Source organism: Polistes canadensis, unplaced genomic scaffold (assembly GCF_001313835.1).
Source record: "Polistes canadensis isolate GaletaPanama2010 unplaced genomic scaffold, ASM131383v1 scaffold_372, whole genome shotgun sequence".
Taxonomy (NCBI): domain Eukaryota; kingdom Metazoa; phylum Arthropoda; class Insecta; order Hymenoptera; family Vespidae; genus Polistes; species Polistes canadensis.
The window spans coordinates 4,204-16,675 of NW_014569919.1; the positions used below are offsets into that span (position 1 = coordinate 4,204).

General features: G+C 26.2%; 2 protein-coding genes across 3 annotated transcripts in view; both read right to left on the reverse strand.

Annotated features, from left to right (window-relative positions):
- Positions 1-600: 600 nt before the first annotated feature.
- On the reverse strand, positions 601-7,085 carry LOC106792030 (cilia- and flagella-associated protein 70). The gene is made up of 20 exons (XM_014758137.1): positions 7,077-7,085; positions 6,905-7,000; positions 6,637-6,832; positions 6,444-6,575; positions 5,885-6,135; positions 5,626-5,802; positions 5,466-5,566; positions 5,232-5,359; positions 4,942-5,129; positions 4,762-4,896; positions 4,570-4,719; positions 3,998-4,141; positions 3,727-3,909; positions 3,508-3,641; positions 3,274-3,422; positions 2,840-3,003; positions 2,598-2,744; positions 2,401-2,531; positions 2,221-2,341; positions 601-2,129 (listed from the first exon to the last, which is right to left on the reverse strand). Exons 1-20 carry the CDS (start codon positions 7,083-7,085, stop codon positions 1,953-1,955), a joined length of 2,913 nt encoding a protein of 970 aa, XP_014613623.1. The 3' UTR covers positions 601-1,952.
- Positions 7,086-7,538: 453 nt separating this feature from the next.
- Positions 7,539-12,472, reverse strand: part of LOC106792038 — a 28,270-nt gene continuing 23,336 nt past the window's right edge. For both annotated transcript variants that reach the window (XM_014758145.1, XM_014758147.1), the window contains exons 17-24: positions 11,959-12,179; positions 11,293-11,757; positions 10,759-11,121; positions 10,474-10,652; positions 10,161-10,356; positions 8,577-8,725; positions 8,306-8,464; positions 7,539-8,210 (exon numbers count right to left, since the gene is read on the reverse strand). In XM_014758145.1, coding sequence (XP_014613631.1) covers positions 8,090-8,210; positions 8,306-8,464; positions 8,577-8,725; positions 10,161-10,356; positions 10,474-10,652; positions 10,759-11,121; positions 11,293-11,757; positions 11,959-12,179 — 1,853 coding nt within the window. In that variant the 3' untranslated portion in view covers positions 7,539-8,089. The remainder of the gene's footprint in view (positions 8,211-8,305; positions 8,465-8,576; positions 8,726-10,160; positions 10,357-10,473; positions 10,653-10,758; positions 11,122-11,292; positions 11,758-11,958; positions 12,180-12,472) is intronic.

The following is a 12,472-nucleotide window of genomic DNA, read 5'->3' on the forward strand; positions in this document are numbered from 1 at the left end:
CAATCAGGATGATGTAAATATCATTTCTGAAACCAATCAAGATAATGTTCACATTTTTGAAGATAAACGTGAAAAAACGAACAAAGATAATATTGTCGTTCCATCAGAAACGCAAGATATCAATAATGATATTGAAAATAATATGAACGACAAAAATAAAAAAATGGATAATTTGATTATAACTATAGATAATGCAGCTACGAGTAGTTGCAATTCTGACAATAATACTACAAGTACTTTCAAGTGTATCTCTCAAATAGAAGATACAAAAACAGATGAATTGGTTCAAGATTATGTGTCTAATATGACAAATGATGAAAAATCTAAAGAATCATCTGAGAGAGATGTTTCAGATCAAAATAATGACCAAAATGATATTGTTGCAATGAATAGTGAAAAAATATCTGAGATTATGATAGAAACTTGTTCTGAAGAAGCATTGCATCCTCCTATTGACAAATCTGTGATGGCTCTTGAAGAGAATGATGTTACTCATCATAATAATGAAGTTCCCATTGAAAAAAGTGAATTATCCGTAAGTAATTTAAGTGATCAAAGTACTACCGAAAATACTGAAGGTAGATCGTCAATATCCATTGATAATATATCGTCCAGCTCAGTTGACATAGCAAAAGATAACGATGTAACATCTGAGGAAATAGTTGAAAAAAAAGAATTGCAAAGTAAAACTATTGAATCAGCTGTAGAAAAAAATCGCAATGAAAGTGAAGTTACACAAGCTAATTCTGAAAATTAAGGAAACTGATATATGAAATAAAATAAAAATTATCTACTAAATATTGTCAACATAAAAAATAAGTAAATGTATCTATAAAAATCGTATGAGAAAAAAAAAACAAAAAAAAAAAAGAAATACAAAAATGCAATGCATTCAAATTATATAATATACGAAAAGAAAAGAAATTTAGCTGCTGCACAAATTATATTTTTAAATGTTACTTCGATTATTTATATATAAATAATAGTTAAAAAGTGAAGCGTTCTTTCTATAATTTGTGATTATGTTAATAATCTTTTCCTAGTGACGCAAGAATTAAACGATTTTTCATTAATTTGGCATTAACATGAATGTATGCTTAATAGAAACATGTTTCAATTAATTTGATATAAGTTTATTATAATATGTTGCAAATGTTTATAAGAAAATTCGCTTGTATTCTTTTATAATTGCGTTACAACATTTATATTATTTATACTCTATTTTTAATTATTGTTATATCACCATGTTATTATTTTTGCAAAGTGCAATGTGATTTATTTTCGATAAATTTGACTTGCTGATTTTACGTCGAATCAGAAAATGATAGTATTTTTATGTATCCCATTAGATGATCGAAAAATATTTTTATAATTCGCTTTTACAATCAGCAAATTAAAGAACAATTACTAAGTCATCCTATAAACTGAGATTAGTATCTCACTAAAGTTTCTAATTCGGATTAACGCCGATGCCAAACTATTAATCATTTATTATTATTATTTCCTATAGTAATTAATTGTTATATTATTTTATAGTTTATTTGTATTTATTTTACTTTTTTTCCAATTTATTATTTGTTTTTATTACCGAAGTTTATGTTCTATTACATATAAAAATATGAACTTTAAGTTTCTTAGAAGCTTTTAAATATATATGACACAGATTAAATATCTTAACTCTACATTTTTATTATGCCCTTAAACATTGGAGAAAGAATGCATTTCCTCTCATCCCGAATCATGGATTATAAAAAGATATACTAACAATATCTTCTTCTTTTTAATTTTCTAATCTTTACTAATTCACACTTGATCTCATTTTATTTAACTTGCAGAACTTCGACTTCATAATTCAACAGTTTCATAAATTCTTTGATCTCTTTCAACAATTCTTCATTTTTAAGATTATACTGAAAATGCATCAGTTCCTTTCGTATATTACTTTTTTTTTTTTAATAATATTTTATAATATCGATTACCGTGATAACTTGTCTGTAACATAAAGTAAATTCGTCGTATCGTTTAAGAGAAAGATTCAACAAACATAAATATCCCCAAACATCAGCGTTGCAATTATCAATCTTGTTTGCTTCTATCAAAGCTAATTCAGCTTCTTTTAATTGATTCAACTTAAAAACAAGAATTTAATTATTATCAAAAACGATCGTTCAATCAAAGTACAACGAAAATATCTTATCATAAAAGACAAATATTGTTAACTTTATAAAAAGAAATTCCAACGTGAAGCCAACTAATAGACGTAGGTGAAGATTGGCAAGCATTTAACAATACTTTCTTAGCTTTTTCATAATCCTTTTTACTTTCGTAGCACAGTCCCATTCTAATTAAAATATTTGAATCATTATACATTGTAATTTCATTTGAATATCTTTATGATACCTTAATTGCATAAAATAAATATCATCTGGTCTGTCAAAAACCATATTAGCAAATTCATAATACTTTATAGCTTCTTTTAAATCACCATTTTGGAAATAACAATGCCCCATTAAACAACTTATCGAGTAATCCTAAAAAAAGAACATTAATTAAGAACAAAATAATCGTGTATATTTGAGTGAAAAACAATGTCAAACCAGTCCGTATTGACATTGAGCTTCCTTCAAATGAGATAATGCATCTTCGTATCTGTGTAAGAGATAATGTTCCACTGCCATATAATATAATAAATGCGTCGATCTATCAGTTAGAGACATTTCTTCTGCCAATGCAATACCTGCCAACTATTATAAAGAAATAAATCTTTAAACTTATATGAATGCAATTTAAACGTAATTAATCAAGAGAGTATTATAAATTAAACAATAATAATTATTACATCATAGAGATGTAATTTAAGCAAGAACGTTATTGTCATCGTGTATATGCTATCTCGTGGACAATGGATCATTGACCATGCAAGAGGTTCTCGATTATTGATTGCTATATCTCGATCTTTATCTTTCATGCATTCCTCGGCTATCCGAATCGTGATGCCTCTTCCTAATATAACAATACCATTTTTACGTGTGATAAGTATGAATGTATGTACATATGTGTGAGTGCATGTGTTTGAATGCATGTGTGTGGAAAAGAAAAATAAAATTATATACAAGAACATGGTTCCTGTAAGTATAAAATAATAAAGAAACGAATAATTAATTAGTTATTTCATTTTTGTTGTTGTAATTAAAAAGTAACACGTTGTAAAAAAAAAAACCGTGAATAATTTGAACATAATCGAAGGGGAATAATAATTTGATTAATTAATACCTGAATAATAATCGGTACGAATGTAAAATAAATGCAAGATCGTCCATCCTTCGACAAATCGTGGATAAAAATCGGTAATACTTCGAAAAAATATTTCTGCTTCTCGATAAAGTCTTTTTTTCATTAAAATAGCTCCATAAACTAATAGTCTATACGTGAATGAAATAATAATAATAATTAATTAATTAATAAATCGATTATTTCTATCGATCAAATTACGAATTATTTAATTACGATATTTTGTGACGATTATTTAAAAGAATAGCTTCTCTACAACATTCCTCGGCACGTTCTGTATCTTCTATTTTTAATAAAAATATTGCATAATTGATCCATGCATCAGGATCATTTTTACTTTTATCGATAATCTAAACATACGAAAAGTAAAATATGAATTTTTCTACAAATTAATAAATTTGATTAAAAAATTATTAATAATCAATGTAAATATACGGTAGTATAATATTTTCTAGCTTCATTGATGTAGCCTAATTCATAAGCTTCTTCCGCATAGAAATAAAATCGATCTGAATCAGAAATAATCGACGAATCTTTCGAATAATTTCCTTCGATCGTTTGATTAACGATCGTGTGCATAGATTCGACCAAATAAGTATATACCGATATTATAAAATTCTAATAAACAAACGGGTAATATAATGTTCTTTAATTTTACGATTAATTATAAAATCAATTAGATAAAATGATTATTCACGTAATTTACCTGTCCTTCGCAAGAATCTAATGTATACGATGGCATTTGAAATTTGTGATCTAAAAGTAAAGTAACTTTCGTCTTCAATGCATTACGTACGGATAAATAGACTCCTGTTTTATATAAATACTGAACGAAACATGTTAACTCGTCCTAAAAAAAAAAATTTATTTACCGTTACAATGAATAATTCAATTAAGTAAAATACACCGAACGTGTACTCCGTGCTTCTACCTTACAGTATACATTTTTTTAAATTAATTAACAATCATTTAAGATATGTCCAATACTCTAATGTTTTTTACTTACATTTTTTACATTTAGAATTGCTTAAACTAAAATACATTTAGTAATTAGTGTCTCAATTTAATTATATATTTATTTAATTAGAATGAATTTTCATTAGAAAGAAAAAAAGATTAACGAACCGGTAAATAACAAAATGTAGAATTTTGATCTCCGGTAGTTTCGTGGTCAGAAGAAAATGATTTCTTATTTGTTTCTTGACAAAAATCCTATCGAATCATATGATTTAAATGAAATATAATATTATTCATTAATAATACTTATTTCTCTCATACTTTATAACTTTCCGTTAAGATATTAAATAACGTTTCAATGCATTTTGAATATTGATCCTCAACAACGTCTACAGAGTATGGATAATATGGTTTTTTATCTGTCGGAGTTATCAATTCATCGATCCTAAAGTAAAATAAACGATTGATAATAATAATTACAAAATTAATTATAATAATAATTTACAAATTAGAAAAATCTTTAGCTAATCGACAAGGAACAAGGGGTCGAATAATTTCAATCTCAATTATTACAAAAACAGGTTCATTGGTTTTTGTGATTACTGGTTCACTCGTTAATGTTTCTGCTTCTGATACTATCGATGTATTCTATAAAAAACAACATTACAATATTCCAAAATAATAATATCAAGAATATATGTTAACTAATTTCGATAAAAGATAAATGATCACTTTCATCGAAGTTCTTCCTCGTTTATCTTTTTCCTTAGATTCTTTCGTTTGATTATCTATTAAAAAAATATTTTTATCAAATCCGGTTTTTTCCATAAGATCTACGGGATTGTAGGTATACAATTGCGATGCAATTCGCGTTTTAGTTCCTAAAATACAAATTTATATATTATATGCAATAACTTAGAGATTTTCTTTTATCTACTTTTTTTTTTTTTTTTTTTATTATTTATTTATTCGTTTACACTCACTCCCAGGAAATAATAATTCGCTTAAATCGACGTAACATTGATAAATCGGATATTTCGTAGTAGATTTTGTTTTTGCATTAACTTTTTGTACATCCGATGCTATGAATTGAAATGGCCAATATTTATATCTATATATATATATATATTTGTATAAAAAAAGAAAATTATTATAGAAAAATGATGAATTATAATTTCATATTAAAGAAAAAATATAAAAATAATATTGATTTTAACTTGGAAATTTGATCTCGCATTTTTCTAATAGCATCTTTTAACAGAATGTGACGACTCATAGAATTCCATTCAATTCTTGTTATATCATTCTCAACTACGTTCTTAAAATAATTATATTATTATTATTATAAACATTGAAAACTTTCTTTAATATAAATACCTGTAATTGTAACTCCTTATCGAGAGTATTTTTTACATCATTGTAATTACAAGCAATTTTATATTTCGATAATTTAGCACGACTTTGTAAATGAAACAAAGAATTCCAACATTTAGTTTTATATATATCTCGATCATTTATCAATTTACCACCATCGTGTATTATCGTTTCCGGTTCCTTCGATCGAATAATTATAAAATAAAAAATGTATTCGTAATATGTTAGATAAAAGAAAAGATTGAAATAAAAATATACCAACTTCGTTTTCTTCGCCATAAATAATAGTACCAGCTTTATAATCGATATTATCAGTGAACCATGATGGTGGATTAAAAATACTTTCTATGGTGATGTTTAAAAAATTATATTCTAGATCAGAAGGAAAGAATCGTTCATCCTCTTGTTTAACTTTGATTTTTAAGTATGGAAGATTAGGCCACGACGAAGCAGTACCATCGAATTTAAATTGCATTGTTTCCAGTATTAATTTTTCAGTAAATAAATTCTCTCCTATATAATTACGTAATTTGATAATATTCAAAGATTTATATACAGGTTGTATAAACGAGCAAGGAGTGATATAATCAAAAAAAGTTGAAAATATACAATAAAGTATTTTATACAATGTGTCAAGTTGCATATAAATAACAAATGTGCATGTTTAATTAATAAATTTGTAATAAAACTTTATACGAACAAATTTTATTCTATATTTTCAACTGAGTTTTTTATATTGAATAATCTCTTACTCGTTTGTATCACACAAGTTATATGAAACATTATATATACCTAAAATATTTATACAAATTTGACGTTACCTAATAAAATTGGCATTAAATCGACGTTGCATAATCCAATAATTTTGGATGATTTCAATTCTTTTTTCTTTCTTTCTGTATCCAAAACAGTAGACGTAACATTTTTATCTTGATTGACGTATAATACTGTAACTATAAATTGAAAAAGAAATCATCTAACCGTATAGAATAAAATTTGATAATTAAACTTTACTTAAAATTGGAATGGAAACGAAAAGATCGATGCTGTTTCGATCGTGAAGAAGTACTGGAATTTTTACTGAAAAATTAACATCGTATACAGGTGTGGATTCTTTGATACCAGCTTCGATTTTAATTGGATTACTTTCTCCGAGTATATTTGAATTATGTTCTATGGAAATAATTACATTCGTATCTTCGTTTGTTATCTGGAAAATAATTATAAACACGAATATGAAATATTTTTATAAATTTGTTCATTAATTTACAAATGAACTTACGATATTTTCTAAAGTAATTATAGTTAACTCGATAATTCTTTCATTTCTATTTTCATCTAAGTTCAAATTCAAATTTGATGGGTCATGATCATTCGACTGTAATTAATATTGATATTAAAAAAAATATAATATATGTTGTAATATAAAAAATACAAATAGAAAATATCTTTACCGTATCCATTTTGACAACTTTGTTCATTTGTTCGTATGTTCAAATGAATTAGATCAGTTTGACATTGGAAAATTCTTATTCAGAAAATTCGAATTCAGCAAGGATTGTCAAGAATCGACTAATTTTATATAGGAACTATTTGGTTAAATAAAATAATATATAATATATTTCGCAGTGTAGAGACAACTCGATATTCGTCATATTATTTGATATATATTTAGATAAAAAAATTCATTTTACAAACCATTTATGATATATAATATATACGTAATATGTATATATATTTATATATATACACACATATATATTTATATTAAAATATATATTATATTATATGATTATATACTCTATATAGAATGTAATATATAATAATAATATATATTATAATATTGTATATATATATATGTATATATTAATAATACACAAATATAAAAAAATGATGGCCAATAAAATTTGGCCGACTAGAAAAACGATTAGATATTACGATCATACATCAAATGATTTAGAATAAACGATGTATGAAAGAGATCAAGTAAAATTAAATATACATGATAATAATTCAAATTTGATCGCTCTTCAAATAATTATTGTTGTACCCTATACCCCTTTTTTATAGATACAAGTCGAATAATTTTAATTTTTTTTAATTTTTTGTCTCTTTTTCTTTTAATTTTTTTTTTTTTCCTTTTTTTTTTAGAAAGACCTTTTCTTTTCGCATATACGTTAATATTTAGAACTAAATAAGTATTATAAGACGTCATGATCTTTAATAATATTTGCGTTGATTGTTAATTTTCTCAACAAATTAGATGATTTAAACTCATCGTTAATTCATCATTAAAGAGTTAAGAATTTGAATTAACACATGTCGCACACACACACAAATTGACCGTTTAATTAATTATTATTTATAGTGGTCAAATCATTTTCTTATTTTTTACGTATAGGAAACATAAATTTTGTGAAATTTAAATATTATTTGATCATCGTTTATCGTTCATTAAAATGTATGATTAAAGGGATCTCAAAGTTTTATCGATGTGCCTCAAGGTCTTTTCTGATACGGCATCGTTCAAAGCTTTTTGGAAACCCTCGTAATTCATTAATTGTCTAAAAATCTTCTTTGCATGATTTCTATAAATAAAAAAGAAAAAAACATACATTGAATTCCACAGTCAACAAAATTAACGGTATATTTATTTTGATAAAAGGGTTCGAACACTACTTACCTTGCGTCTAAATTTCCATCCGTCAATAATTTAGCTCCTGAATTAATTAATTTATCTCTAACATCACGAGGTAACATCATAGCGTGTTCAGCACCAATACGTTCTACAATCGATGATAGTAATCTCGCAGTGGTTGCTCTTACGATCGCATTTTGATGACTACAAATTGAATGATAATTATATCATACAGAAATAATTTCACACATTAATATAACAAAATTATAATAAAATAAAATGAATATTTTTTGTTTTGTTTTGGTTTTTCGCGTACTTTGCACCACGGAATACGATAGCAACGATAGTTTTATGCGGGGGAAGTGATTCGACCATTTTATCCAATGCTGCGTTACTATTAGATCGTAAAAAACGATTCGTATCAGCTGTTCTATGAAGCAGTGGTCCAACAATATCATCTAGATCCTGTTAAAATAATTTAACGTAAATGTAAATTTGAAGAAAACCAGTTGTTAATTCTCTCGTCCAAAATTATAATTCTTAATGATAAGGTATCCACAGGGAACTTGGATGCAGCAATTATTTTAGATTTAAAAGAAAATTGGTAAAAAAGAAATATCAACGAAATGTTTCATATATCAAACAATAACACGGTAAATTTTAGAACGGACACAAATAATTTAAATCACATCTATTACGGAATTTTTTAATTTAACTATAATAAATAGAACACTGTAATAGAGGACACCTTAACAGTGAAGATATCTAAACTAATAAACACTAATCTAGATTGAAACAGTTTTGTTGAGGGTTTCAAATTATAACGAGCAAATACTTAACGAAGTTTAGATGTTTCTGTGTTTTGAATATTAATAAAAAGAAAAATGTATGTCTACCCAATGAAAAAAGACGCTGAACTGTAAAGATTAAGGGGTTACATGGGTTTACACCGGGAAAAAATAGCATATTTTCAACAATTTTTTGTTCTATATAAAAAATGGAATTCTTATTCAAATTTTTTATAGTATTTAAGATGCTTATTTAAAGAAGATTTTCTGAATTTTTGGTTGAAAAATATTTTAAACTCCGCCATTGCGACGTCATTTCCGGTGACCCCACCGAAAAAAAGTGTTTTCGCGTTGACAGCAGAACTTATAAACGGTAGGGGTTTTTCTGTTGAAAAAATAGGGTCTTTTAGTGAATACTTAAAACTAGAAACTGGACGAAGAAAAAAGAAAAAAATTGAAATTTGGATTTTTGGCAATGTTTTTAGCAAGAACATTCAAATTTCGCTACAATTTGCACCACATTTTGGTTTCTTAAAATTCGATTTTATGAAAAAAACGAAAATCCTTCGTCCAAGTCCTTGTCAATAGTATCACGAAGACGTGTATCAAATTTCATGAAAATCGGTTAAATAGTTTTCGAGAAATCTTGACAACCGACTTTAGAAAAAGCGTTTTGAAAAAAACGCGTTTAAAGATTTGAGTGCTGGTATAAGAGCCATTAAAGAGTGCAACTTCCCAGGGCTCTATCTTTAAAACTACTACTTCTTTCGACTTCAAAATTGAATACAATATTCTAGATGAGTTGTAGAATTGAAAAAAAAAATAAAAAAAAATAAATTTTTTTGAAAGTCCCAAACCCATGTAACCCCTTAAGGTAACATGTAAAAAAAATATATATTGTATGAGCCTCATGTATATCGTAATATAAGAAATAATAATAAAATAAAATTTCCAGTTGCTGAAGAAGTCCCAATAAAGGGACGAAACGTCCAACTTAGTTAAATTAAGTTCTACTTTATTTTTATGTCCAAGTTCCCTGTGATACCTTATCATTTGAAGAAAACATTCAAATGTTTATTATCTAATAATTTTATATTAGGATTCATTTGTACCTGATCTATACTACGAATTTGACAACTAAAAATATCACCAGCAGCTGTACAAGCAGCACGTGCTACCTGAGAACGAAGACTTTTAATGTGCCGACCTAATAATCGAGCTACCATACCACCAATATTAGTATCCAGATACTCCGGATGTTGTTTAGCTAATTGAGATAAAGATTGAAGTCCTTTTATCGTTATCTCCCTATTCCAAACAAAATTTCATTTAAATAAATATTTAATTTTGTAATATATTTAATAATAATGAAAATATGGTATATTTTTTTTTTTGTTTGTTTGTTTGTTTTATAAAAATACGTACCAGTCTTTATTATCTAGTTGTTCAAAACACTTGTGTAGAATATTTTTCTGTGTATCCGTTGCTTTATCCGAATGATGATAACTCGTGTTTGATTTATTAAAAATATTCCTAGATTTGGTACGAAGTATGTGCTTAGGTAATGGCTTTTTAAAGACTCCTGCATTTTCTATAGGTTGTTGCTAAAAAGTAAAAACGATAATAACAAATTTATTATTTATTAATTAACAAAAGGAAAATGAAATGTATAATCGTGAACAAAAATTTTTATTTCATAGAAATGCATACTTCTATTTTAATAATCGCAGGTGCTTCGTTATTTTCTTTATCATCTTTTTTTTCGATATTATCTCTAATACCGTCCAATTTCGTAAAACTTTCCGAAATAATAGTAGTAGGTATCTTAGTAAACGCAATATTTGTCATAGAAATATCATTTGAAATATCTTCCGAATCAACATTTGATGCAATATCTCTAGAATTATCAACGTAATCCGTAGTATTGTTTAATAACGTTGAAATAGATTCATCGACATTTTCTAATTTAGATATTATCATTTCTTCACTTGTGATAGTCATAGGTTCATCTATATGAAAAATTTCTTCTTTTTCAACATTTTCCAATAATATATCGATGTTATCGTCGGAGAACTATAAATAAAATGATCAATATCAAATTTCATTGTATAATTCAGTTAATTCGTGAAGAATTTTAATTTGATTATACCCTTAAACTAATCGTTTTAGAAAATAACTTAATTTGTATAATAGTATGAATTCAAAAGACGAAAGTAATTAAAATATTTGATTGAAAAATATTACCTGTTCTGAACTTGAACGAAGAGAATACCTTCTCGGTGAACCGAACAATCCTAAATCATCAATCGGCGTAGAATAATCCAATTCGGATTGGACTATAACGTTTGAATGTTTAGGAGATGAAAATGACCAATTATCGGGCAACGTTTTATTGATTTTAAAATTAATTTCCAATGAATTTTGACCAGATGACATTGATAATTCGTTCATTATAATATCTTGATCTATTTTGGTAACGTTCGATTTTCTACGCAAGTTCACATCATTTATTTCTTCGTTCATCGTGTCAGAATTGTCACTATTTAAATTCGAATCGTCATAGTTTTTAATTGATTCCTCTCTTTCTTCCAAAATAGTTTCTTTGTTTATTAATTTGATCCCTTCGTCGCTACTCCAATCCTTCAAAATTTCATCCTCGGCAGATGTACTTGTAACTTCGGTTGAAGTATCCGATTCTTTCGTTGTTAACTAAAAAATGAACAATAGTTATTTAATATTTAAACAATATTAAAGTTCGTGCATTTTTTTTTTTTATTAATATTTCTAAAATAAATTTTACAAAAACAATCCATTATGCAATTTCAAAGTAAACTTTCAACAGAATAAAAAAAAAAAACGCACAAACTTAATTATTATTTTAATAATATCTTTGTTTTTGTAAAAACTTACGTCATAGGAATCGATAGGATTTATTTCTGGTGATTTATTTGAAATAACGTCGAAAGCTTTTTCATTGATTTCGTTTTGAAAAATCAATGTATCAATTGCATCGATATCATTATTATCTTGACGTTTTTCCAAAAGAGATCTTAATATACTATCATTTCTTTTAGGTTTTAAATGAACATCCGATGTATCCGATGATGTACTGTCAGGACTTCTTACTCTTACTGCATTTCGTTTAATAAATATACCGAAAATGAAATGAATACATTTTTGTAAAAATCATCAGGAAGAAATAACGTTCACAATCAAATTAAAAAATATATTTTACTGAAGTATATATATTAGGGTGAATCAAAAAAAAACTTTTATTTTTTTTTTGGATCTGACACACAAAAACTTGTTGCTAGGCACCTTTAGAAAGTACTCACCCAGTATGGGCTCTTAATTTTAATAGGAAGATCCTCCTCATCGCGGTTTTTTATTTTTTTCTCAGTCCAACAGAAAAAAATTCATACCT